Below are 27,112 nucleotides of genomic sequence, written 5' to 3'. Positions count from 1 at the left end.
TTTGACGGTTCGCTGATACATACCAGGCCTTTCTTTTTTATGTGTAAGGCTTCCTTTAGCTCACGGGCAACGCTGTCTCGACTTCTGTCTAGAACAATGCTATCTTATAGGCGAAAGCTTGTACCCACACTCTTTGAGGCTTAGGCGTGGCTTGCACCTTTTAAAGCTTAGGCGAGGCTCTTTGAGGCTTGAGGCTTGCACCCGCCCTGTTTGAGTGCGGGTGCAAGCCTCGCCTAAGAGATAGCATTGTTCTAGACAGAAGTCAAGACAGCGTTGCCCATGAGCTGAAGGAAGCCTCCACATTAAAGAGAAACCCCTGGAATGCGTCAGCGAACCGTCAAAAATACTCTATAAAACTAAAACGGCATTTTTAAAAGCGCTTAGTTAGAACTTAGCACGTTGGCGCGCCGCCTGCCTTTGGTGAAAAATCTTAATCTTTTAGTTTGTAATCTTTTAGTTTCTAACTCCCTTACAGCGGTGTTTTGTGCATTGCGTAACCATTATCTTTTATGGTCCTTTGACCTTACACACCACGCGTCATTGTCGCAAACGTCATCTTTTATTCGAGTTTCATCATCTTCTCCAATCGTTTTATCGCCTTTGGCCTTGTTACTATGTGATTTTCGACAACGTGTGAGTTGCGCTGCCAGATTTGCGTATATATTCTGTGTTTCTTTCAATAAAGCATCAGTTGCTGGTAAGCGCTCGTCCCCGTCTCTTCTTGTGTCGTCTATTTGGCTCTTTATAATTTGAGTAACATGCACCAACTGGACGAACAAGAAGTTCTGCTTGAATCTATGACAGAGTAAAAACAGCAGAAGAATTCTCTAGCGACCTTGTACAGTACCCAAGGAGCCACGTAAATATCATTGGAAATTGTTATGAACTGGACACAGAGGTTTCTTCTGTAACTAGCAATGAAGTTGAAATGGGCTTACAAGACATTTCCTAGGGAAAAGCGGCTGAAGAAGATAGAATAACAGTCGATTTAATCAAAGATGGGGGAGATATGCTTGAAAAGCTAGCGGTCCTTTATACGTTGTGTCTCACCGCTTCAAATGTACCATAGAACTGGAAGAATGCGAACATTATGCTAATCCATAAGAAGGCAGACCTTGAAGAATTGAAGAATTAGAGGCCCATTAGCTTGCTTTCAGTATTGTATAAAATATTTACCAATATAATTTCCAATAACATCAAGGCAACACTTGACTTCAATCAAATAAGAGAACAGGCTCGCTTCAGGAAGCGATATCCTAGAATGGACCACATCCATGTCATCAATCAGGTAATTGATAAATACGCGGTGTGCAATCAACCTCTCTATATGGCTTTCATAGATTAGGAAACGTCATTTCATTGAGTTGAGATGCCAGCATTAAATGATACATTGCGTAATCAAGGAGTAATCAGGAGGCGTACGTGAATATCTTTGGAAATATCACCAAACATGTCACAGCTACCTTGGTTCTCATCGAGGAAAGTAGAAAATTACATATCAACAAAGGGATCAAGCAAGGAGACACAATCTCTCCAATGCTTTTCACTCCATGCTTAGACGTATTCAAGAATGGGAAGGCCTGGAAGCTATGATCAATGGCGAATATCTCATCAACCTTCGGTTGGCAGATGGCATTGTCCTGTTCAGCTGCACTGGGGATTATTGCAAGGCCAATTACTTACAGGCGTCCCTTATCTGGACAAGAAAATTTACACACAAATAAAAATGGGGTGCATACGACAGGTATTACGAAATCGTGACTGGGAGCTTACCACTGTTGTTGAAAAGAAACGTGTACAATCATTTCATTCTACCGATGCTAACATATGGGGCAGAAACTTGAAGGTTAACAAAGGAGCTCGAGAACAAGTTAAGGAACGCGCAAAGAACGATGGAACGCAACAGCCACTAGATTTGGTGCGTTTCTTTCGCATTTGTGTCGCCAACCGCATTGACCTCGTCCACCCCGTCTCTCGCCTACTTCAGTTCCCGTTACAGACTCTTGCGCTTTATGTCGCTTGTCGCATGTCAGCGTGCCTAACTTTTCAGTTTGCTTCAGCTCACGCATGCAGACGCTCACGTGTGCTCACTTGTCCCGATCATCCCGGATACAAGTTCTTTCTCGACAACTGCTAAATAATTGAATACGTATACGGCGCAAGCTAGTTACATTTTCATCGGCGCAAACTGTTCACATAAAGATGTGACTGTCTACCCCGAGGGCCTATTCCAGCTATTAGTAGCAAACGAAACACCGGGGTTAGCTAGACAAAAAATTGTAAGCACTTTCTTGCCTACCTCCCCGTGATTTCGTGTGGATCGTAAAAAAATTGTTTAAAATTAGATTATAGCGTTTTACTTCACCGAACCAGGTGAAGACGCTGGAGTTCGAAGGCGTGGCGGTTTTCGAGAAGGGCGACATCGACCGTGCCATCGGCATCTTCAGTGAGGTGATCCGTGTGGCACCCAGCAGGGCTTCCGGCTACAACGTACAGCAGGGCGCAGGCGCTGCGCATCAAGGGTGAGATTAATCGTAAGTCAGCTACACGGCACACCGTGTAAAAGCGACGTGCAATAAACGTCAAAACAAAAAGCTTACACCCTCTTGGGGCGCACTTTGTCCACGAACAATAATCTGTCTTGCTGCCATTTCCTTTCTTGAAAACTTTGCACTTGCTACTTTCCTGTCAGATATGATATACGTGTCACGCTGGTAACGCACGTGATGTTCGTGGCCTGGAATTACTGGGCGCGCATAAATAAAGGAAGGAAAGGCGCACCAGACAGATGAATGTTATTGATCGCAGGAGAAAATACGCCCGCAAGGGTGTAAACATTTATTAGAGTGCACTTCTCTTGCACTTCGATATTCTTACCCAATTAAGGAAAAAAATTAATAACACTTCATCAGTGCTATGGCCGCATCCTCCTAACGCTGGGTACTTTCCACACAGAAGAGCACAAAAATATGCTCCGGCGCACAGGGTCCCCAAGAAAGACGATTGTGGGTCCAAACGTTGCACTTTCTGAAAGTGTATATTTTAAACTTTTTTTCACAAAAAAATACTTGCGAACTTGTGTGCATTTCCTTTTAAGTGTGCGGCCAGAATATCCTTGACAGGAACGCTATGCGCATCTCAGCGTCCCACAGAATTCGTAACAGGAAAGCACCAGGCACGCGGCGGTTCCTCGTCTTCTCGTTAATAGCGTGCCGTTCAAGTTGCGTCGGCAAAACTGCACGCCAAGGAGTGTAGCTTTTAAGATTGCATACCCAAAGAGTGTAACCTCCTTAGGCATGTGCGTCGGGTCACAGAATGCTTAGCTGAGTGTTGTTGCAGTCCAGTTCGTTTAAAGCTCCGGCAGAGCACTGTCATGTGATTGACAACATACAGCTACTGCAAAGGTGCACAGCCCTACGATCCACTTGGCCAACCTAACAGTGGAGCAATATTCTCGTTCCACGTGTCCACTTTCAGTTGAGCGTTTTTGTGCAAGCGCACTCGCGTTGTGCCACAGCAGCAGAGCGAGGTTTGACATAGAAGCACTCTGAGGAAATGTTAAAATCCACGTGGCCACTTGCGGACATTGTTGCCTCCGATAAACAACCAAGAGCCAGAGACCAGTTAATTAGGCCGGTTCCGGCTTAATTCATGATGAGACAAGGTCGATGAAACGATACAGCAAGGGTTGCTGAAAACAAAAGGGATCTTATAGCGAGCAACGCCCGCGGCCCATAGCGCGCTCGATCACGAGCTTGATGGCGATGCAACGAGCACATGCTACGGTGATTGGAGCACGGCTCACTGGAAGACAAGTCACAGGCGAGGAGGAGTGAGCTTGGAGTCTTCGATAAATAATCCGGGTCAGGTCTGAACACGGCTTTTGCAAAACGCAGCTGGTCGCCACAAAACGGTATCTTCTCGGACGCTCCGCCGGCACGGCATGCGCAGATGTCGGCGAATCGTTGGCGCGCACTGCAATCGAGTAATAAACGCTGAATCATAAATCCGGGCGGGGAAGCTCAACTGCGTTTACAGGCAGCATGGGGTTGGGGGTATCTCTCGAACATGCAAGCTGACGAAGGACGCGGACAGCACGGATGGAAGGGGGCGGGGTGGGGGGATCGACCACTTGGCACCCACCTGCAGCGTATGTGCCCTTGACTGAGCACAAAAAGACGAACTGCAGTTAAATGCATCGCGAATGTCGCAGCGCACGAAGACGACTTATATATGCATTTAATACAGTGCGGAGTCGGCAACAGCCGTGAGTAAAATCATTTTATCATTTTGGAAGATCAGCTCACCTTCCTCTGCTACACACGGTCACTCGAGCACTTCGCTGCCGTCCCAGCTGCACTGTCGTCGTCACATATGTGTACAAAGAGCGCCGAGAGCCGCACGCAAAATGGCGACACCCGTTTGCCACGCTAGTCTGTTTGTCTGTCGTCTGCTGCCTACACTCGTTGAAACAGCAGTGTAGAAAGTGTAGTTTTCATGCTACACTTTTGCTGTAAAATGTGGTTTCGTATACGTGGGCGGAGCTACGCTTTTTCTACACATAATAAAAGAAATGGCGACTACCGACACTATAGTGTAGCTGCACTCGTGCAGCCAGTGTAAGTAGAAAGAAATTGCCCTAGTATCATCGTGGTCATCTAGAGAAGTACGCGGCTAGGAGCAGAGAGCGTCCCTGGGTAGGGTAGCGAAGGCGAGAAATAAACCGCTCGCTCGCATTCAGGCACAGAGTGGTTTATGGGCTATTTAATTTTTACCTACGCCAGCAATGCAGAAATGTCGCGCAAAATGGCATTCACTGATAAGCGCGATGCGTGCGAAACTGACCTGCGTAGCAGAGCCCACCAATGTGGATGGCGCATGACTCGTGTTACGGGAGATCCATCGACTCGGCCCACTGGGCCACTCAGCTTGGCCGATCTTGTTGTCGACAGGGTGCGGAAACTCCCTATACCTCCCTTGGAACACTTGGTTCAAGATACACGGCGGCAGCGCCGCTTCTACCACTAGCGGTTGCCAGATATCCAACTGGAAATAATTCACAAACAAAACAATGCATCATGACGTCACTCATGACGTCACTCATGATGTCGGAAGCTAGAGGGAGAGCTGCCAGGAGGAGGAGGGTTGCCACGTACGCCCTCCTTTGCCACTTCGCATGCGTGCGGGCTGTGTTAATTGGCGGAATGGAGACATTGGCATAATTGCGGAGCAGAACCCGCTGAAGTGTGCCGTGTTTTGGGAGCGCTTTCTTTCAACCGTGTTTACCTTGCAAGCTTCTATTCATTTTTTGAATCAACGAGCTCCAAGGGACCCATAAAAAAGTTCGTTAAAGTGACAGTTCGCTGAACTGAAATAGCTATGTTGCCACTTGTTACTAGGAGCTAAAGAAAACATCAGCTGTTTTGAACCCTTTTATTTGATATGCTGCTGATTTGAGTGTGAATTTCTGCTTATTTAGCATGTTTTCAAGAAGGCAATAATTTTTTGCTGCACTTGTGCCTTTCGGACTGCAGTGGTCATCAACTGAGTCACTGTGTCCAAGCTCTCATTAACCTTCTCCGGCACAACACTCTGCTGGGCAACGAAGGACTTCACTTTTTCCAAGTACATCAGTGTTTCTTTAGCAGAAATTCTTGGTGCTTTCTCTACGAGGGTTACTTCTTCTTCCTAAGGTAGGACGCTCGCTACGATCTCTTCTATGGACAGAGTCGCGTATGTCTAAACGCGATAGCCACAGGTGACATAGTCCTCAAAAGGCAAAGCGCTGTCTGTACCCAGTCTTTCAGACAATTCCTTTCAGCCACCGGGTTCAGTGCTGTCATCAGTTTATCAGCTGTCATTGTATGTATTCAGGCAATTCAGTTTAAAGCTGAAGGTGTCCGACTGTTCGTCACGTGGTATGAGGCGCCGTTATCAGCGTAAAATAATGGCCTCCGCGATGGGCGCCAGTGGCGCGCCGCTGGCGGAACTTATTGCGAAGGCCACGGTAAAGCTATGCTACAGAAAGTGCGGTTGTACTTGTGATCAATATGACGTGGGAGCCATTGGACGGTGTCCCCAATTATCTTTGCAGAACTGAAATGTGCTCTGCACTATATTTCGTTAAACTGAAATGCGTTAGCATTGGGTCCTACGGGGCTTCGGCGGGGGATTTAAAAACGTTCCTACAACTGAATAGTTCGTTTAACTGACGTTCGTTCATGTGGTATTTTACCTTATAATGAGAAATATTTATACAGCAAACGTCGCTAACGACCAATATTAGCTCTTAAAACATTACAGATTTGTCATTTCGTGAAAGCAGTCGCTTTAAAATTCCTGACTTGTGGTTAAGTTTAGGGCGACGGTTTAACCTGTCTGTTGTTACAGTGGGGGCTAGCATAAAGAAAAATACCTTCCTTGCCTCATTATTCGTTAATTTTGTTCGTGTGTTGTGAAGTAGATCAACTAAACATGGCGGAATTCTCAGTCTCCCAAAACTGAACACTTGTAAAAGTCAAACGTTTTTCTTTTTGTTCACACATTTTGTACTGCAACAAGACTGACCTCCACGCAGAGCGAAAGTGTCAATCTGCAGAAGCAATTTTCATTCATTAGTGAAATTTGCACATAATAAGAGAACATAGATTCCAGAAGATACTAACCAATGGGAAAATTATTTAACATGATGGCTGTGTCTTTCTTTTTTTTTCTTACTTTAACCTTGCCTGTGCATGTCGACGAAGTAAAGATTGAACAAAATGTAAAACCCAACAAACACGCACTCAAGCCCTTCATTACAAGTATTTCACCGGCAGAACATGGGCTGCCGTCATGACGAATGAGTCGAGTGACACTGCTCTTATGTCAGTCTACTCAGACTTGCACGGAACATGATCACTCATGCAAAACGAATACCTGCGTGGAAAATAGAGTGAAATACTTGTGCTAACCTGTTGTCATTAGGAAACCTGAAAAACTTCGAAGAACTGGAAATCGCGGTGTTAGAACACCGCACAGCCGCCCAACACATCTGATGGCCCAATTTTGCCATCTTCGTCTATAATGCTTGGTTGGCCTAGTTTCCTGCGTCTGCCGTTCCTTGCACGCCTGATCAAGCTTATCTGTGTTATCTTTCCCATCTTCATACTTGACACGACAACCGAAGCAGATGACCGATCGAGTGGCGAGGGTGAGCCGAGGTAAGCTCGACGGACGCACGAAGACAAGCACTCCCCGCGAATCGCCCGATTTAAAATTGAAAAAAAAAAGAAATGGAAGGAATAACTTATGATGTTCGACAACCGCCAGGAGCGCACATGTTCTTTGAAACCGAAACTTGCACTCGCCTTCCGGGGGTTGTTGTCGGGATGAGCTCAGTGCTGTACGGGAACAGCCATGGCGTGCTCGTGTAATGCGGTTGCTTGCTTCAGGTGCACGTCCGGACTGATGCAAGGTGTGGCGGGCGTCCTCCAGTGCATGTTCGCACTGCTGCTCAGGTTGAGCCAAGAGGATGGCTTCGACTTCGGCCTCAACCTCCTGCTAGGCGTAACGGTGAGCAGCGCTTGAGGCCTGTTCAGTCTAGGTCACGGTGTAAGATATATACTCTTTAGGTGAGCACACTCTCCAGATTCGATCGACCAGATAAAGTAGCAAAGGCGCGCGCCGATCGGCCCGGTGACGGCAGCGGATACCTATCGGCAGTACGATGCAACTTCAACACAGAAAGCTTTTTATTGGTTTAATCCCCCGTTGTTATAGCAACCGGCGGTTCGCGGTAAATCCGAAATGATTGAGTGACGCACGAAAGTAGGTCACCGGGGAGAGGGCATGCGCGTGTTCCTTGTCGGCGCACGCTCTCGCCTGCGTTCAAACTGAAGTTGCGTCGTTCCGCCGATAGGTATCCGCTGCCGTCACCGCCCCGAAAGACGCGCGCCCTTGCTACTTTATCTGGTCGATCGCGTCTAGCAAGCAAGCGGAGAAGTGTCCCCACCTAAAGAGTATATATCTTACACCGTGGTCTAGGTCCATTCAGGCAGTAATATTAAAATACAAGTTCGAACAAATACCGTGATCGCGACGAATAATCAGGGTGCCTGATGAAAGTCTGCGAATGGCGTCTGAGATTGATTGATTTAGTCGCCGCTCAATAAAAGCATCATGTGAAGCGTTATCGTCTGGATTCAGAAGCAATGCAGGTAGATAAAGAACTGTTATTGCTGACCATAAGGTTGGGGTTTCAGTTCCTCGACGCTGTGGCTGCATTACGATGGGGGCGGTAAACACAGCGGGGATGGGCAGTGACATCGACAACACTTAGGCAGCCAGACAACTAAAGCGAAGCTATGCTACAACGTACGGAGTAGAGGGGTTACAGTCGTCCCTAAAAGTTTACGGACCACGTGAGCGCGTGGCCAACAACCTCTTCGCGACACTTCGGCTACGTCAGCTGGAATCGACAGCAACGCTATACGCCCTAGATGAATCGCTCCCTTAATCGATGAGTTCTCCATTTTCTCACTCAGCACAAATATTTTCTATCTCTTTTTAACGCGACGCGCTCTTCAGCAGCCATGGCTACGTGCTTCTGTATCGAGAGCAGTATATCAATATAGCTTAACAGTCGCGTGCCCTTCGGCTGGCATCAATTTGATTTACGGGTTGTTACGATGGTTATTTTTTTTGTCATTTACAGATGTCCTTTGCTGCTTTGACCATTTATTCTTATCGCACTTTAATGTTTTGCAGCGAGCGTTACCATGAGTGCTGCGGCAATGTTAGAGAACAAAATAAACCCTAGGCTAAAAACCACGTCATGTGCCACACCATCACATGGCACACCTCCGGATAAATTGACAGCACACGGGCATTTTCGCATTTCGCCCCTATCGAAATGAGACAGCGGCAGCCGTGATTTGATCACATGGTGCCGGGTTTAGCAGAGCAAGGCCCGAACCACTACGCTACGAGAGTGGCTACCGTTTGAAAAATCAGGAATAATCTGGTGCAATGACTCTCTGTACAAATGTATTCATAAAGCCTATACATAAATTCACTGGGGCTTGTGGAAAAGCTCCAGTACGATGTGAAATGTCCGCCGGTTTCGACAACGTTATTATTGCGTGCTGGCATCGACTCGTAGAGAGAGTTTGTAATATCCGGTCGAGAACGCAGGGTCTCCCATTCTTGTGCGATTGCCTGCCACAACGCATCCGACGTGCGGCCGCGGTTGACTCATGTCGCCAGGCGTTTCAGCATGACTACATTTTCTACAGGTTTCAGGTCGGCGCCACATGGAAGCCACTAAAGCTGGCGCACAGCAAGTTTTTCGAGCAATGCGCTCACAATACGTGCTTTATGTACAGTCGAGTGCAAAATTCTAGAGACCACGAGAGTGGCGACTGAATTAGGGCGCCTCGATGCTGTGGCGCTGGGCACCCTAGACTGAATAGACTGAATTGCATCGCAGCGCCTTCTGACTGCTGCGCGCCTCAGTTCGAGAGCGCGTACTGCGCTCGCGCGTCCTTTTTATTCTGCCAACCTGCTCATTCGCTCGCTTCAACCACGCGCGCACCAGTGCAAGGTGCCACTTCTGCAACTGCTGTGGAAGCGCGCGAGTGATGATATCGCGAAGAAAATAGTTGATTTGTTCTGGCAGGGCTCCGAGCGCGCCGCTCTCTACGTCTTGCTTCTAGACGTAGTACCACAAATTATTGCATCATTTTTATGGGGTTTTACGTGCCAAACCATGATCTGATTGAGGCACTCCGTAGTGGGGGACTCCGGAATAATTTGGACCACCTGGGATTCTTTAACGTGCACCTAAATCTAAGTACAGAGGTTAACACTCATGTCTAGAATAACGGAGTGTCGCGCTCGGGACTGAACGAGCGACATCTACAGTTTGAAATAGCCCTTTGTGCGTCAGCGGGACACATACGTCCCACTTTTCCTAGTGCAGAAAAAAATTTCTCTGCAAACACACGTTGCAGGCAGCTCAACGGTAAAGTGCTGCCATCTAACGTAATTCATTGTAAGTTCCTGGAAAATTGTTTTACTTCGACAGGTGGCAGTAGTGCCTAAATCAGTTGAACTTTGTATTGTTTTATAAGAAAGCTTCTGAATTTTCCTCTCGTTCAGCGCAAAAAAAGCTGCCGTTCAAGATGCCAGGTAAGTTTCTTTTTGTGTGGTCATTTAGAGTGATCATTCTAGATTCCAATCATCATGTGTTTGCATAAATTTGTGCAGTAGCTCGAGCTATAAACGTATGGAAGCACAGTCATAGGCATAATTGCCAAGTTTTTCACTGAGCCTACTTTTTGTAAATGGTGCAAAGAAATATTTTTTTTCTTGATTTCGTACCCTTTAATGCATTGCAGGGACCTCGCTTACGCCCGAAGAGGCCTTGGAATTCTTCTTTAGCCTTCCCGGTAGCGTATTTCCAATTTCTAGTAGGTACAGCGTTTGACCGCTGGCGCCACGCTGCGTCGCTCGCGCGTACCATGTTTGTAGCCGCCACCGTTGGAACGGAGGAGGCGTTCACGGAGAAAACGCTGGGCTGGTGGTGACAAGCCTGCTGTTGGGATCGGTGGTATTATAAACGCATCACTGTTTTGATGATCCAAATATAATCTCACTATCAGGGAGGGAGCAGTCTACCTGACTGGAGCTGTATTTTTTTATTTGGGGTGTTGCTACGCTGCGCTCCGCCCACCCCAACGACCGCCGCTTCGCGTCGGTGCCCGGCACCACGGCTGCCGCCGTGACACCGGGGTTCAAGCGACCGCGCTGGCAAACCGAGAGGAAAAAAAGAAAAGCGTGATATTAAGAAAGAAATTCTAGCCCGGGTGAGATTCGAACCAGCGAACGCATGATCCCAAAAAGAGCACCGTAACCACCCAGCCATACAGCCACGCTTCCAAGGGTTGCATTCATGCGAACCATATGATTGCGTTCGAGCGCCCTCGGCAAAAGAAACCACCTAGAAACGCGGTACGCGCGAGCGGCGCAGCGTAGAGCCAGCGGTCAAACGCTGCGCCTACTAGCAATTGGAGTGTTGCTTCCCGGTAACTCTGAGTCCAGTGGCGATGAGGCCGAAAGTAGTAACTCTGATTTCGTGCCTGAGATTGCGCCGGCGGAAATCAGCCAGGAGAGCGACGACATCGATACACAGCCAGCCAGGAAGCGGAAAATGCTGCAGAGAAAAAAAAAGAAAATCTAAGCGACCAGCTGACACCTCCGAGCTGCGGGATGAAGGTAGCGACAAGTCCGAAGCAGAGGAAGTTGAGCCTAGTTTGTGGAGTACTTCGGAGCCTTCGAACATTGTTAGAAGCCCCAAGATATGGGATCCGCAATTTTCTTCAAAAGTGCCAACACATGCAGCTGAAGCATTTGCTCTCTATTTCACCGATGACCTTCTCGATGTCATAATAGGGCGCACAAATCGCGAGGGTGCCCGAAAGTACAGACGCAATTAAGGGGTCAGTTCTGAACATGGAGGAACTAAAGGCATACTTTGGTATGCTTTTACTGATGAGTGTCTCTCCAAGGCACCATCTCTATCACTACTGGAGCCGTGACGGCTTGTTTCATAGCCCCGAAATATCGCGAGTGAGGACATTCAGGCGATATCAGACTATCATGAACAGCCTGCACATAAATGACAGGAGCAAGGAAAAGAAAAACGAGGGGATGAGGGCTATGATAGGCTTGTCAAGGTACGTCCGCTCAACGACGCCCTCAACAAATCTTTTCGAGCTGAGTGTACTCCCTCTCCCCACCAAGCTATAGATGAAAGCATGATTCCCTTCTAAGACAGGTCCACCATGAAGCAATATTTGCCTCTCAAGCCCATAAACAGGGGCTACAATGTGTGGTGTAGGGCAGATTCTAAGACCGGGTACCTGTCAGAATTTCAAGTTTACGAAGAACGCAAATCGGACCTGGGTCTGGGTGAACACGTAGTCGTCCCGCTTTCCAGCAACATACAGCCTGCAGGTCAAGTTTATTTTGATAATTATTTCACGTCTACGAGACCAATGCAAGGCCTTGCCAGGAAGAGAATCCTTGCAGTGGGGACTGTGCGGGTAAACAGGCAAGATCTGCCCGAAGAAGGGCGACAACATATAGAGATCGAAAGGCCCAGTTACAGCTTATCAGTGGCGTGACACAAAAAACGTCCATGTGCTGTCGAATTTTCACTATACGGAAGACACTGAGGTGGTGTCACGCAAATTAACTGTCCAATGGACCATCCATCGGTCTCACATGCCCAAATTCAATTGCTGATTACAACTGCTGGATGAATGCTGTGGACAAGTTTGATCAAAAGAGAAATTCCTACCGCACCGACAGACGCTCAAAGAAATCATGGTATAGGATTTTCTATTTTCTTTTTGATGCAGCAGTTGTAAATGCATCTATTCAACTCGCAGCAAGCAATGACATTTCCTACATGTATTTCCGCCTCGTTCTCGGCCGTCTCTTGATAAATGGGCAGAAATCCAGGGACAGCACCAGTACTCGGCCCTATCGACAGCAAAAGAAAGGACAAAAAAAATGGCCAGAAAATGGTTGGCGTATGCGATGAGGTGAGGTTTGCGGGAACAGACCACAACCCTATGGAGGTTCCCAAGAGGCGCTGGTGTATACGTGGTGTTCTACTGCTGGGAATGAGGTGCGCACAAAGTTCCTCTGCACAACTTGTGAAGTGCCCCTCTGCGCCACATGTTTTGGGCCATTTTATGCAAAAAACGCGGCGAAGTAATCGCAAGAGGATGCCTTGAAGAGTCGGTGGGACAATGTTTTCCCACATTTGAAAAGTCGCTCATGGGTCAGCGGGACATATATGTCCCACTTTCTTTTAAATAAACTTTTGGCTTGATTTTGATGAAATTTGATTTATAGTATTTCTTTGCGGCTCTAATGCATATACCACCGCCGCATTTTATATTATCGTGTGAAAAATATACATGAACCTACAAAGGGATAGGCCAAATCTGTGCATGCGCGGGGCCAATGACGTGCCTGCCTCGCATTTTCTCTCCTTGTTTATCGCCGCGACTGTAACAACTGCTTTGGCCGGCAGAAGCGCTGTCAACGGGGTAGCGCCGCCAAAAAAGAAAAACGCGCGGAATCGCCCGGCTCGGTGCCTTTATACTGCAGGCTTATTCTCAGTTCGCGGTATCGTCATACTGCCTTTGCGTCGCACATATATCTCGCGCATTGCGCCATGAATTTTGCATAACGCATTGCCTGTATTGCCGTCTGTTAGGAGTGAATTTTACAAACCTATTTTCATAGTTTATTTGTCGTCAACCCGCCAACGTTATTTGCTAATAATTGTAGGTTTCGATCGCACATACAGAAAAATGCTGCCTAGATATCCTGAACGTATGAGATTTATTGAAAACAACACATGTAGGTACCTCAAGAACGCTGTCATATGTAAGCACAACATACATGAGTAGTAAGCGGAGGCATTTCGCGCATCATAGCACCGTGGAAAATCACATTTCCAGCTTCAGAATAATCAATTATGAAAGAACAGTTTAATCAGTGTTGTAAACATTCCACCACTACAGAAAAGGCTGGGCAGTTTAACGTGACACTTATCTGTGTTGCAGAGCGATTGGCTGTTTTGCAATTATCTTCACGCATAAATTATGCATAAATATATAAACTTACCTGCACTTTAGTGGACGCCAAACACGATTCATCCGTGAAGATGACCCCGACCCATTCTTCTGCAGCACAATCTTTTATAACGAACTTAAGGCTTTCCAACAGCTGCTTGTCTGAGAGGCTGAGCTTCTGAGCTGCTATGAAACAGTGTAGCCCAAGCTCATTCAGATTTCTCATTGTGTCGGACGAAACCGTGAGCGAGAGCGCTTTGCGGATATCCTCCGCACTTTGAGAGGGATCATCCACGACTGCGGCAGTAATCAGGTGGTCCTCATCCTCAGTCGTGGCCCTTGGACGCCCACTGCTCTCCGCATCTGTGAATCTCGTATTGGTTCGGCGGCAAATTTCCCGCTGAGGTAAGCGCACAATGTGTATTCGTTCTTCTAATGAAGCTCGATAGGCCATCTTCCCTTACTACTAATCCATGCCACCAGCAGGTCTATTTGTGCCGATTTTTGAGCAATAGGAAATTTCTGCGTTTCCTGATGTGCAGTCTGCGATACGTCACGTTACTTCTACGCAGATGTGCGAATCGTGCGTAACGGAAATTTTGTGCCTGCGTCCGCCTTTCTTTTTCATTTTCTCTTTGTCACGGTAAAACGTCATCTTACCCTTTCTCTTTTCGTGGACAGAGCAGCAACACTGTTTGGAACAAGAGACAATCAAAACACGCAGTCGTTAATAAACGGTGCGTAACAAATAAGTATCGTCGCAACCCTTCGCACAAACATGTATGTACCCATCAGCACACCGCTCGAGCCACGCCGTGATTGATATGATACTGATATCAAGGTAGAAGAGTGGCGACCTTATTGCAGATAAGCACCTAATGTTGTGTGATGCGTGGCTCGTGCTGATTTTTCATGAAGGCAAATAAATGCAAGGCTCGTTGGAACCAACGTTTCTCAAGTACGCACAATGAACTTTTCACGGTCGTGTCCTGTCCCACAACTTGCGTCTCATTTGGCTTTGCGGAAACGCGCACGTTCTCCACCACATTTTGCAGCATAGCGAACATGTGCACGCTTTCATGGCAGGACGACAAAATGCAGATATCCCCCACCACGCGACCAACGCTGGCGCGGATTACATGGTCTCCGCGATCGGCCCAGCTTTAGGTACACTCTCTCAGGGATAGGCCCGCTTTTCTCGATATTATGTCTACAGCGCCTCCCTTTAGTTGACGCTTTCAACTTCAGATAAGATTGCCGCACTCGCCGATGCTTGCTTTTTCATTTATGCTTGCTCGTATGTGATTGGTCAGGAAATGTACAAGGAAGCGTGTTTCACCAAAATAAAGAGGATTCAGTGCTGGTCCGTTTCTGGACTAGCGGCGGTCGTTCTATCGCCGAATGCGAAACAACTTCTAGGAACCAACCGAACCACACCGCGGGGAGTAAATGAAAGAATGCTTTACTTTAATGGAGAAATGCGATCTTGGTCCATTTGTTGCAGTAAGGATAGTTAGATACCACTCGTTTCACGCGCGGACAGTTTTATGGTTGAGTAACCATTGAAATGCTTAACCATTTAAAAATTTGTGTCAGTGAATAATTTTTTTACATTCTTCGGCGCTTTAAATACCACACAATTGAACTGACAACTGGTCTAGGTGGTAAAGGTTCGTTATGAGTGCGGTAACACGATACATGGGGAGAACAAGGCGAGGATCGACAAGACAGAAAAATAACAATGAACGAAAACAAGCCTAAGTACGAGAGTATTTGCATTCGTGTGACGTACCCAAGACAGCTCACGTGTCTCATGCATGCACAGAGGGTACCGAGGGTCGATTGGAGTAGTCAAATTATCTGTTTTTACGGGGGGACTTATGAGAGCTATAAACTGTGGGTGACTATCCATGATGTCATTCTGTTCTTTTGTTTTCCCGGTCTTCATACGCGCATGCGCATTTTTTGGCAAGTACACCTCAGAATTAAATTTCATTACACTCGCACACCCAACTTCATTGGATGCTTCTGAGCACGCTCAACAACTTTTCAAGTACGACTAAGCCCTAAAACGTATATTCAAAAATATTCATAAACATAGCTAATTAACTAATGGCAATTTAATAGTCTGAGTAACTCGACGGCTATGTACAATATACGGTTGGTCTTATTCATATGTAGCACTTTATGTATTCTCGAAGTTTGGTTCAAGTTACGTGAAACACTCGGCAGAAATCTTCATCTTTACAACGCGGTTGCTGACCTGGCTTGCTTGTTTTTTGGTCTGGTCACTTCTTTGCCCCCGGCATGCAATTTGTTGAGAAAAATGCGCTTAAAAGCTTTACAATCCAGGGACCAGATTAAGAAATTGTTCATTCAAAGTAAAAAAAAAATTCAGTGAATTGTAGGAGATTCACGATTTTAAAAGCACGCGTAAAGGACACGAACACACGGGTTGACGAAAAGGGCACCGATGAAATGTGCATGGTCTTCTTTTGTGGGTTGCGTAAACGACTGCATTAGGATGATGGAACTTTATTGAGAGCCGACTAAGTTGTTTGGTCGCCTTCCTTGGGGGTGTTCCCCCTCAGTCCTAGAAGCCATGTGGCCTGGCCGCCTGTATTTCCCTGTTTACCAGCTGACGACGGTCATCATATCGTTGAGGCTGGTGAGCTGTGTTTCCCACTGCTATGTGCGGGGCAGGGGTTAGGGGGTCTGCCGCATTCCCAGACGACGTGGCACAGGGTGTTTGGATACATGAGGTATTTTTCAGTGTGGTCTACAGTTTTCCTAAATACAGCTTGTGCCCCAAAATAAACGTCAAATTTATTTACAAAACTGATCTTAATTGTTCAGTTAATTAAGCGCACAAGAAATATCTCTCAAGGAAACTGCGAACTACATGTGCCGCTCATCGCGTTCGTTTACGAAGTGTGTCACTATTACTTCTTTAATGTTTGGCTAAAGAGACTTGAACACCCGGTATTGAACCACGCTCAGACGCTATTCTGCACATCCCCAATCATGTCACGCATGCAACATTTCTTCCAGAATATTCCTCTCGGTTGCGCAATTGCCACGGCGTTGACGCAGCGAATTGAATGTCGTGAACCGCAAGAGTACGTCAACCTGGTAAGGGGGCTTGGCATTTCCTTCTTCGCTCATATCGGCTTTTATTCTTTTTTATAACTGAGCATGAAGTATTACAGCATGTCGGCAACCAGGGCCGGGGATAATGTAACGATTTCATTCCTGTGCTATTCCTTCTCGCGTCTCGTCAGCGGTTCGATCAACGTTCTGCCAACGCGTGGCCGCAGAGATCGCAACGGTGTCCCTGTCGTTGCAACCTCTGAGGCCACGTATGGCCTACGTTATTATCGTCGGGATCGCCCAGTCGGCAACGATGGATTAGAAAGGAATAGAATCGAGCGAGAGGAATCCTTACATTATACCGGCCCTGACGTCGGTATGGCATACGCAGTGAGCTTTGCGACAGCCGCGCCACCAGCATGCGGCGCTGCTTATAGTAGACGCCGGGGACGCTATTTCCTTCACGCGCTATCGTAGCGCGTTGTATATTGCCGTGCGCGGGTGTCTAATCCATAACATGTATCGGCGACGCTCAGCGTGTGTTTCGTGTCCAATTAAAGTGTACTACCGGAATAGTTACTCATCATCATCAGTCTATATTTATGTCCACTGCAGGACGAACGCCTCTCCCTGTGATCTCCAATTACCCCTGTCTTGCGCTAGCTGATTCCAACTTGCGCCTGCAAATTTAGTAACTTCATTACCCCCTAGTTTTCTGCCGTCCTCGACTGCACTCCCCTTCTCTTGGTATCCATTCTGCAACTCTAATGGTCCACCGTTTATCCATCCTACGCATTACATGGCCAGCCCCGCTCCATTTTTTCCACTTAATGTCAACTACAATATCGGTTATCCGGTATTTAGTTAGAGTAAATGTATATTAAGCGGGACTTGACACTGAACCCCTAACCTGAAGCAGTCAAATGTTTGCTGCACTGAAGTGTGATTCAATTTCATTAACAAAACCACTTGAAATGATCAGGGTCACAAGTACGTGAACTGAATAAGTGTTGATGTAATCATTCTCTTGGATGTAAGGGCTTTTTTAATCATTGTGGGCACGACAGACTCGTCCTTGCCGACATTCACATCTTAAGCTTGGACTTTTACCCTCTTCTCTGTTTCCCTACCCTCCCTATTGCAAAAACCAGCGTCTTCGAGTGCCTTCCAGTGTGAAACCAGCGCGTTTTTTGACACTGGGTGGCACTGGGGACGCTGGCGCACACTGGGAATTCACTGGGAGTCACTGCGACACTGGTGAGATCGCTGGAGATGTGCTGGGTCACACTGGACGAGACGCTGGTTTCACTGCTATGACGCTGGCGCGCACTGGTGGGCGCTGTACACGCGCTGGAGTTCGCTGGCTCGTACTGGAGACTGCACTAGTTTCGTTTGTGCCCCACTGGCGGAGTATTGGCGCTGTTGAATATTAAACGCTTGATACAATTTTATGGGCATCTCCTGTCCAAAAAACAGACTCCTGTCCTAAATATAGCGCTAATGGTTGGTATCATAAATGTGTATTTCGTGTCGGCGGTGTTGCAGCTTGGAATAAAGGTGCGTGATGCTAGCCCATGCATATGCGACACTTGAGATCACTTTCGCTTTGTACATTTCCCTTTTGACTGTGCGGATAGCTGTATTCCTGAACGAAATTACGCAAACGCAGATAACGCCTCGTTTTCTAGTAGTTTGTACGCAATCGATGACTGCGAGTTGTCGCAGTGTTGTACAGTCGACACGAAACCAAGCAGCCGTTCAGACGCCTTCGAACGGACCTGCAGAAAGCCTGCCGCTGATTGATATTATCGCACCGACAACAAAGCTGCGGTGATTCGTGCGTTTCCATCTTTCCATGCTGTACTAAAAATAATAGTTAAAAGGTTCTGAAGCTCAAATACAAACATTTTCGCATCCGCCCGGTACCCACACCGAGATCGTTCGCTTCAACCGAAGGTTAAGCCTACCGTACGTACCCGCCGAATTCGTCTGCACTCTATCGGCCCGCCTGGGCTGTGGAATCAACAAGTCTAACGAGGATAAATCACTCTGTAGTTCACCTTTCCCATCGGTGTTTTTAAACAGACCATTCTTTCGTGTGTACAGTGTCAGCATAACAAGCGATGAGCGCCGATATGACGTTATAAACATACCTATGTGCTATTGCCGAAGGCTGTCAGCCGCATTAACCGACCGCTTCTCTTACGGAGATATGTGCCTAAACATACGTGTCGATTGAAAAGCATTGTCGAGCTATGGAAATGTTGCATTACATTTGCGCGAAGTATAAGAAACGGCTGTCAAAATCGGCAGTAACGGCCCGTGCAACATTCCGGGTCGGCGGTTCATTTAAGGCTTTTTTCGTTGTTAATATACCAATCGCAAAAGCAAATCAGTGTTGCAGCACTTCCAGGCATACTATGCAATACGGACAACTTTTTCGTGCTGATAGAGGCGTAAGTTTTAGTTGAAGGCGATATCGCATCTACGATGTCTGTGCGAGACGTCTGTGCAAAGCTACAAAACTTTGTTTACGCGTTGACATGGCAAAATATGAACTGGTAATCATGGATCGGCGTGGTGTAGTGGTCAGATACGGGGATTAGGATCCGTAGGTCGGAGGTTCGAATCCTCGAAGACTTTTCTTTGTTAATTTTTTTTCCTTTTTTTATTGCATTACAACGTTCTCTGTTTCTTTCTGTATTCGAAAAAATATATAAGGTAGCCAGGCACCACGTATTTCTCGCTCTAGAGCTGCATTTCGCACCAGTACCCCGCGCCCAGCGCCTCCCAGTATGCCGCGCCTTGCCAGCGTCCCAGTATCCAGCGCGCGACACTGGGCCCATAATCAGGCATGGCACTGGGCACTGGATAATGGGTTTTGCAATAGGGCTAGCAGACCCGAATTGGAGTCTTTAAGGCAATAATGTTTAGAAAGTAATAAATACGAGGGCATTAGTACGTGTTCCATTCTTCGTCAGCGATGAAGTGTTTGAACAAGGGACGTCTCAGGCTGGAGCTAACATTTCGACAAGAGGACTTGTGTTGGTCAGGGCTGACCAAGTCAAGTCCCCTTGTTCAGCCACTGTTGATCACTTCGTCTTGTTCGAACTTCTTCGTCGGCGTTCTTCTTTTTTTTTTCATTTTTCGCGCATCTGCCATACTATGGGCTCATGTAAATCTAACTAGCCCAAACAATAGTTCATTTAAGACGTAATCGCTCTGACCGCTTAGACCTCGTCTCGTGGCGCGTTGCATTGACGCGGACGTCTTTCCTTCTCTCCCGACGACCGGCACACCCAGAATCGGCTCGGCGTGGCACTCTGCGCTGTTCAACGCCGTGTGCGCTCTGGTCCTGGTCGTGCTGCCGTCTCCACCGCACAACCAGGCGGAGAAGGTGACGCCCACGCGTTTCCACAGCTACAGGCTCGTCGCCCTCGACTACGGTGAGCCCCGCGGTCTGAAAGCATACCGTAGCCCGCCACAATGCGATACGGACGCTGTAACTTGCCGTGGTGGCTTAGTGCGTATACGGGGTTGCGCTGCTAAGCACGAAATCGCGGGATCCAATCCCGGCCGCATTTCGGTGCAAGCAATATGCAAAATTGCCATTGTGTCGTGCATTCGGTGCACGTTAAAAAAAAACCTCAGGTGGTCAAAAGTAATCCGAAATGCCCCATTACGGCGTGCTTCATAAAGATATAGTGGTGTTCGCAAGTAACGTACCCGAATTTAATTTCTAAGTATGCTAAAGCAACTGCAAAGTTTAAACAATGTATGCGGCAAAAGACTTGTAGAGCTCTTGCGCGACACCGAAATATTCGCCCGCCTCGAAAATATTTCTGCAACAATTTCTCCGAAGACTTCGTTTTTTAAAAGACCGATATCACTTGCCACCGCTGCTGAAATGAATGCCGTAAATTGGAAGGCCTTAATGAGTTGAAGGGCAACCAAGCCTTTCGTCATTTTATTACAAGCCGGAATAAAAGTCGAGATGAATTGGCAGAAGGTTAAGATGAGCAGAATTACTATAGGAACAAGTATGACCAGATAAACTCGCTCACCCTTAATGAAAAAAACATAGAAGACATATGTAACATAGCCGCGGCCGATAGGCCACGGCAGGAACGGAACGTATACGTACACGCCCGGGAACCAGACAGGAAAAAACCAACGTTTATTGTTAACTGTAGGGTGGTTATATAGTAATCCAGGAGAGGAAATGAAAAGGGGACATAGCGAGGTAGAAAGAAAACTTGACGCTTGCGCAGTGTGTAGCCCGCACTATGACACAGCGGCCGATAAAACACTTCTTCCTCCTAAAATCGGTCGAATGGTTTCCTCGTCGAGCGTCGTAGGACTAGAGTGGGTTCACTTGGCACTACTGCTCCGGATGACGGAAGTGCCGGGAAGGCGCCGTCAACATGATGATCCCCAACTACAGGAAGCAAAGCAACGATTCCGGTCTCCCATCGAGCCGTGACGCGGATTCCTCTGGCCTGAATGTAGCGCCACCCGGGCGCGCGTATTCCGCAGTGTCGGGTGACTGTTTCTGTAGGCCGAAGACGTACCTGGTCCACGTGCCGCCGGACAATTGCTCCAGGTGTTTCTACTGTAACCATTCGGGTCCCAGATGTAGATGTCACATGTCCTGGTATCCATTTTTCTTCTGTCCCATAGTTGCGAACGTGCACACTGCTCTTTAGTTGGGGCAGCCACTCCTGACTGTCAAACGGTGCGTCTCTACTACCGTTCGGGAAACAGGTATCCAGGCGCGATTTAATCTGGTATCCTAGAAGCATCTCTGGTGGCGACTTCCTGCTTTTCTGGGGCGTCCTTCTGTAATTGAGCAGTAGACGCCCAAGTTTGTGCTCCAATTTGCCTTCCCTCAGCTTCCGAAGACCATCTTTCACCGTTCGGACTGCTCTTTCGGCAGCCCCATATATTGCGGGTGGAAGGGGGCGGTCCCAACGTGCGACATGTTGTTCTCGACCAATGTTGCAAATTCACGACTAGTGAATTGTGTTCCGTTATCGGAAACTATCGTTCTGGGCACGCGAAATCGGCTGAATATGTCCCGCAAACAGTGGATTGTAGCTGTCGCGGTAGATTGCTTCAGAGGAAGCGCTTCTATCCAGTTGGTGTGCGAATCGATTAGCACAAGCACTATCTTGCCTTCTATCGGTCCGGCAAAATCCACGTGGATGCGCGACCACTTCTCAAACGTTTGTGGCCAGCTTGCCGGTGGAGCGGCTGGCGGTATGGGCAAATTGTCAATGCAATACTTGCACTGAGCCGACATTTCCTCAATCTCTCGATCTAGCCCTGGCCACCAAACCAACAATCGCGCAATGTATTTCATCGGCGAAGACCCTTGGTGAGCTTCCTGCAGCAGCTGCCGCAAATTTTTTCGCGCACCAGCGGGTATAACCACTCGATGGCCCCAATAAATTAACTCATGTGCCAGGGACAACTCAAGTCGACGGTCAAAAAATACCGCGAGGCGCGGCTCAAGGCCTTTCGGGCTTCTAGGCCAACCATGTAGCACGTAATGCTTGACGCGATCTAGTGTCGAGTCGACGGCTGTAAGGTCCTTCAGCTCTCGTGTCGTGACTGTGCCTTCCTCCAGGTTTTCCAAAGAAAAAACGTACTCTTGCGGCTCTTGGGGCTCCATACTGGGACCGAGTGATTGCAGCGGAAGCCTGCTGATGGCGTCCCAGTTCAGCAGTTGCCTTCCGGGAGTGTACTGAAGTTTGTAACGATATCCTCCGAGATAGTGCCCAACGCTGAATGCGGGCTGCAGCCATAGAGGGTGTCGGGCGGTCGGGCCTTAGCAATCCAAGGAGAGCATGATGGTCTGTAACCAAGGTGAATTCACGGCCCAAAAGATAGTCTCGGAATCTCGTGACACCAAAACTAGCGCCAGTGCCTCACGCTCCAGTTATGAGTAATTCCGTTCGGCTTTCGTGAGAGTCCTTGAACGGAATCCGATCGGTCTGTGGGCGCTGCCTACCGTGTGAAACAGTACTGCGCCAATGCCGTGCGGGGAAGCGTCGCACTCTAGTTTCAGCTCCTTTAAGGGGTCAAAATGGGCAAGCACTTCGGCATCCTTGAGACACTGTTTCGCCTTGACGAACGCAGTTTCCTGGGGGTGTTTCCACTGCCATCACGCATTCTCCAGTAACTGATACAACGGGGACAACACGGTTGACATGTTCGGCAAAAACCTTGAATAAATGTTAGCATTCCGTCAAACGAACGCAGCTCGCTCGCGTTACGAAGGCTCGGTGCTTTCACGATAGCTTCCACGTTCTTTCCTGTCGGGTGAAGACCGTCTCGAGACGATCGATACGTTGTCCCAGATAAGTAACCGACAGCTGGCTGAAATTGCATTTGTCATATCGCAGCTTTACGCCGTGCTCTCGAAATCGCTGCCAAGGTAGATATACCTGGTAGCGAAGCTTCCATAGAAGCCCATACGTTCAAAACATGGTTGCTTACCGGCGGTTCATGGGGCTTAGCGCCATCTGTGTGAGGAGGGAACACTTCCGGTGGAAGAAAAAATAATTTGACGTCATATCCGTCAAAAACAGAAGTGACGTCATTTTGTTCTCATAGGCGCGAAATTTGTTTTCGGAGGCCTGCCATTAGATCTGTATATTCAAATGCCCCGCCATTCGACTTCATGGGCGTTCCGAGTTTTCAGCGCGAAAAGTGATGCCGGAAAAGATCAGCCGTACGGGTGTCGAAATCGCTTCGCTGCACAGAACATACTTTCTTAGGAGGCCGACGAACACTTTGGGCGTAGATTGCGTAGAGTGCTCGTCCTTTCGTCGGACGCCAAGCCCGTCGGCTAGCGCTGTTGCACGAAACAACTAAAGTAAAGAAGTATCTGATGGTCGCAACTCACTACTTTTGACTGCACAGGTTAAGAAACAATAAAACTACCCACGTCACCTAATTCAGACAAACGTCGACATGCAACACAACACATGTGAGGGGGTGTATTGTAACAGGTGAACTTTACGAGCGCGCCTTTCCACGCACTCCAAGAGTTGCGTGGCATTGCAAGTGATAGCGGCGTCAACAACCGCCGCTACCGATGGGCGCAATCACGGTGGGCCCTGATAAAGGGTATTTATTGATAATGATGTAGTAAAATACAGTTGTATCTTTTCTCGCCATGCATATATAAAATGAATTAGGAATTTTATTTTCGTTGAATGAATCTAACTGCGTCTCGCTTTAATTTAAACACGCTTTTTTTTTCCAGTGTTTATTCCCCCCAAACATAGTCGCGCTTCAATCGCTGCTCCCATAACCACCCTTGCTGATGTCGGTGACAATTGGTTCTGAACCGCTTTTCGCCCGAAGCTTCGCGACCTATGTGCATCGACCTTGTCGCTGGAACACTGTTTTCAGCCGAGCTCCGTTGTCTGCCGCCTTTTCAGACACAAGCACATCATCTAAGTATGCCTGAACTCCAGGCAGGCCCGCTAGAATGGTATCCATCTTCCTTTGAAATATCGCAGGAGCAGAGGAAAAGCCGAACCGCAGCCTGTTGTAACAAAAGAGCCCTTGGTGCGTTTTAATCACGCACAGCTTGCGTGAAGCGTCGTCTAGTGGCACCTGGTTGTAGGCATCTTTCAGGTCGAGTGTACTAAAAACTTCACGACCGCTTAACGACGCGAACATGTCTTCGATCACCGGAAGAGGATACTGTTCAAGTGCACAAGCATGATTCAAGGTGGCCTTAAGATCCCCGCAAATCCGGACTGTGCCGTCTTTTTTTTAAGCACTGGTACTATGGGGGTTGCCAAGTCCGAATAATTTATGGGCGATATTATGCCTAGTGACTCTAGCCGATATTATGCCCAGCGTACGCGCGAGAACAGCAGAGCCTCATTTCTGCTATTCAGCGAGTGACTAAAAGACCAATGTCTCACGAGATTATCTTAGGTCCTTGGCCTGACGCCAACAGCGCAGCTGTGGTCATCGAAGCGACTTTAGCTTTCCTTCAAGCCACTGGACTTCATGCACGGCTCTAGTATGACCTCAATGGGATGGACATGTACATACGCACCTCCTAATCTTATCATCATCATTCATCGCTCTTTTTATCCCCTCCCCCCTTCCCCAGTGTAGAGTAGCAGGCCAGAGCAAACTAACGCTCAAGCCGACCTCTCTGCCTTTCTTCAATTAAACCTATCTTTCTCTCTCTCTAGCCGATCCACCTCTTTTGCCACTTTGTCGCGGAGCGCGTACGGAAGCGGTCTCGCCTTGCAAAACTTGCTAACTGCACCGTCCTTCAGCAGCAAGCTGGCTTGGGGTCCCTTCATCGTGGCTATATAGTGGTGGTCCGAAGGGAGGCGGGGCTCGTCATAGAGGCGATCCCCTCTCCCGTGTACACCAACAAAACATCTTCGCCGTCGCGCCAAAAAACAAATAGGCGAAAGGTGCGGCTTACTACGCGTCCGCGTCAGCCCGCGTCTGATTGTGGACAAAGCGAGTACATTTGTTGGAAGAACTAAAAACAATTTTGCTGGCGATTGCTTGACAACTGCACATTGGTCAGAAAGGTGAGTGGTACAGTGAATAGGGAACAGAATTGGAGAAAGCACAAAGTGGGAAGTAAAAAGCGTACAGAGGGCCTAGTTACAATAATTACGGTATTTACAACAGTGAATATTAGTGCAATTTACTCAGACATTTTGACTCCCATGCAAGGGACACACCGGATAGTGGGCGCAATCCTAGAACGACGGGACTGCTATCGTGTACTTCGGATAGAACGGCTGCACCTTTTGCCGATAGGCGGGGAAAGGAGCCTATCTGCGTTCCTGCAGATAGCATTTTCATAAAATTTATTAATAATAAAAAAGCGATGGTATCACATTTATCTAGAATTAGATTGACGTAAGATTCATTCATGTATTCAAGCCAGCATTCTTGTCCAAATATGTTATCTTTTCCCAGTCGTAACGGTTTGGGGACTTCTCTGCTTGAAACTATGTTGCCATCCGTGGGAATACCATTGCATAGGGCTGAAACAAATAAGTTTCACCCGAAAGGCACATCACTGATTGTGAAAGAAAAATATTAGACTATTTTTATTATGGGGTTTTACGTGCCAAAACCAGTTCTGATTATGAGGCACGCCGTAGTGGGAGACTCCGGAAATTTGGACCACCTGGGGTTCTTTAACGTGCACCTAAATCTAAGTACACGGGTGTTTTCGCATTTCGCCTCCATCGAAATGCGGCCGCCGCGGCCGGGATTCCATCCCGCGACCTCGTGCTCAGCAGCCCAACACCATAGCCACTGAGCAAAATATTAGAATAATGCACCAAGCTAGTAATATCCCTGTCACACAGCACTGGTAATGTCATCCGCAGCGAATGAGATAACGCGTTAACGCCATTTTTGCTGCTTCTACAAGGGCATAGTGAATGACACTGACAGCTAATGGCATTCGCCCATTGAATGAGTTTCCCGAACTCGTTCACGCGCGACTTGTGTAATCTCGACGACAGGGGCTTGGCAAAAAATTTAAAAAAATGTTAAGTTAAAACAAAATGTAATACATTTTCTAGTAACCATCAAATGTTTACCATTGTATTGCTAACAATATAGTGAAAATATGTAAACAAGAAGCACGATTTGTAAAGTTTCGTTATCATAGCAGCCTGCCGATAAACATTGCCAATCAATTGCGAATGCCATTTTGCTTACCCGTGTAGACTGGGAACGCAAGACCGCAATGACATTCGATATGAATGTCATTTACTGCAAATGACACTACAGGTGCCATGTCACAGGGGTATTAGGCCCGTAGTTTTAAGGGCACTGTGAATTGCAGTAAGCATGCGCCTTAACTACTATAAAGTGTGTTGCTATGCGCCCACACAGACATGAGCTGATTTCACTCGATTACCGCGAGCACTCGCATTCACATCGCTGGCGTGATGAAGTGCGTGCGTGCTTGTCCCGAAGCGAATGCTCCGTGCTGACTCTCCCTTCACCATTTGAAGTGTGCCGCATGTCGAAATCTCAGCCCATCACGTGACCTGTAACACTGGGCGCGCTGGAAGACTGCATGGATGGAGCCGCCAGCCTTCCCCGCCCCTCGCGCTATCTCCAAACATGGCCACGAGGGCAGAGCGCACTGCATCACGTACAAGACGTCTAATACCGGGTGCGCGGGACGGCAACATGTACGAAGCATCCAGAACTCTCGGTCAGGCCTCGCATGCTTTCCATCGCCTCATGGCCGCACCCATAGAAGATCACGTGACCACAAACACACGGCCCGCAGGCCGAGTGAGCTCTGCGGACCACGCGTGCGCCTCGCACATGGCGGCATCGCGGCGACGGCGAAAACGGCCTAG

At 47.8% G+C, this 27,112-nt stretch overlaps 2 protein-coding genes across 2 annotated transcripts in view; one reads left to right on the top strand and one right to left on the bottom strand.

Moving 5' to 3' along the window:
• LOC119439527 (uncharacterized) overlaps positions 1–27,112 on the bottom strand; it is a 394,460-nt gene that overhangs the window by 78,807 nt on the left and 288,541 nt on the right.
• Positions 7,385–22,474, top strand: LOC125942633 (uncharacterized). The gene is made up of 4 exons (XM_049660850.1): positions 7,385–7,554; positions 16,686–16,766; positions 20,028–20,170; positions 22,354–22,474. The coding sequence occupies exons 1-4, from the start codon at positions 7,399–7,401 to the stop codon at positions 22,472–22,474; spliced, it is 501 nt and encodes a 166-aa protein (XP_049516807.1). The 5' UTR covers positions 7,385–7,398.

The sequence above is a fragment of the Dermacentor silvarum genome, chromosome 1 (genome assembly GCF_013339745.2).
Source record: "Dermacentor silvarum isolate Dsil-2018 chromosome 1, BIME_Dsil_1.4, whole genome shotgun sequence".
NCBI classification, from domain to species: domain Eukaryota; kingdom Metazoa; phylum Arthropoda; class Arachnida; order Ixodida; family Ixodidae; genus Dermacentor; species Dermacentor silvarum.
The sequence above is the reverse complement of the archived record's forward strand: the minus strand, read 5'-3'. Positions and strand labels throughout refer to the sequence as shown.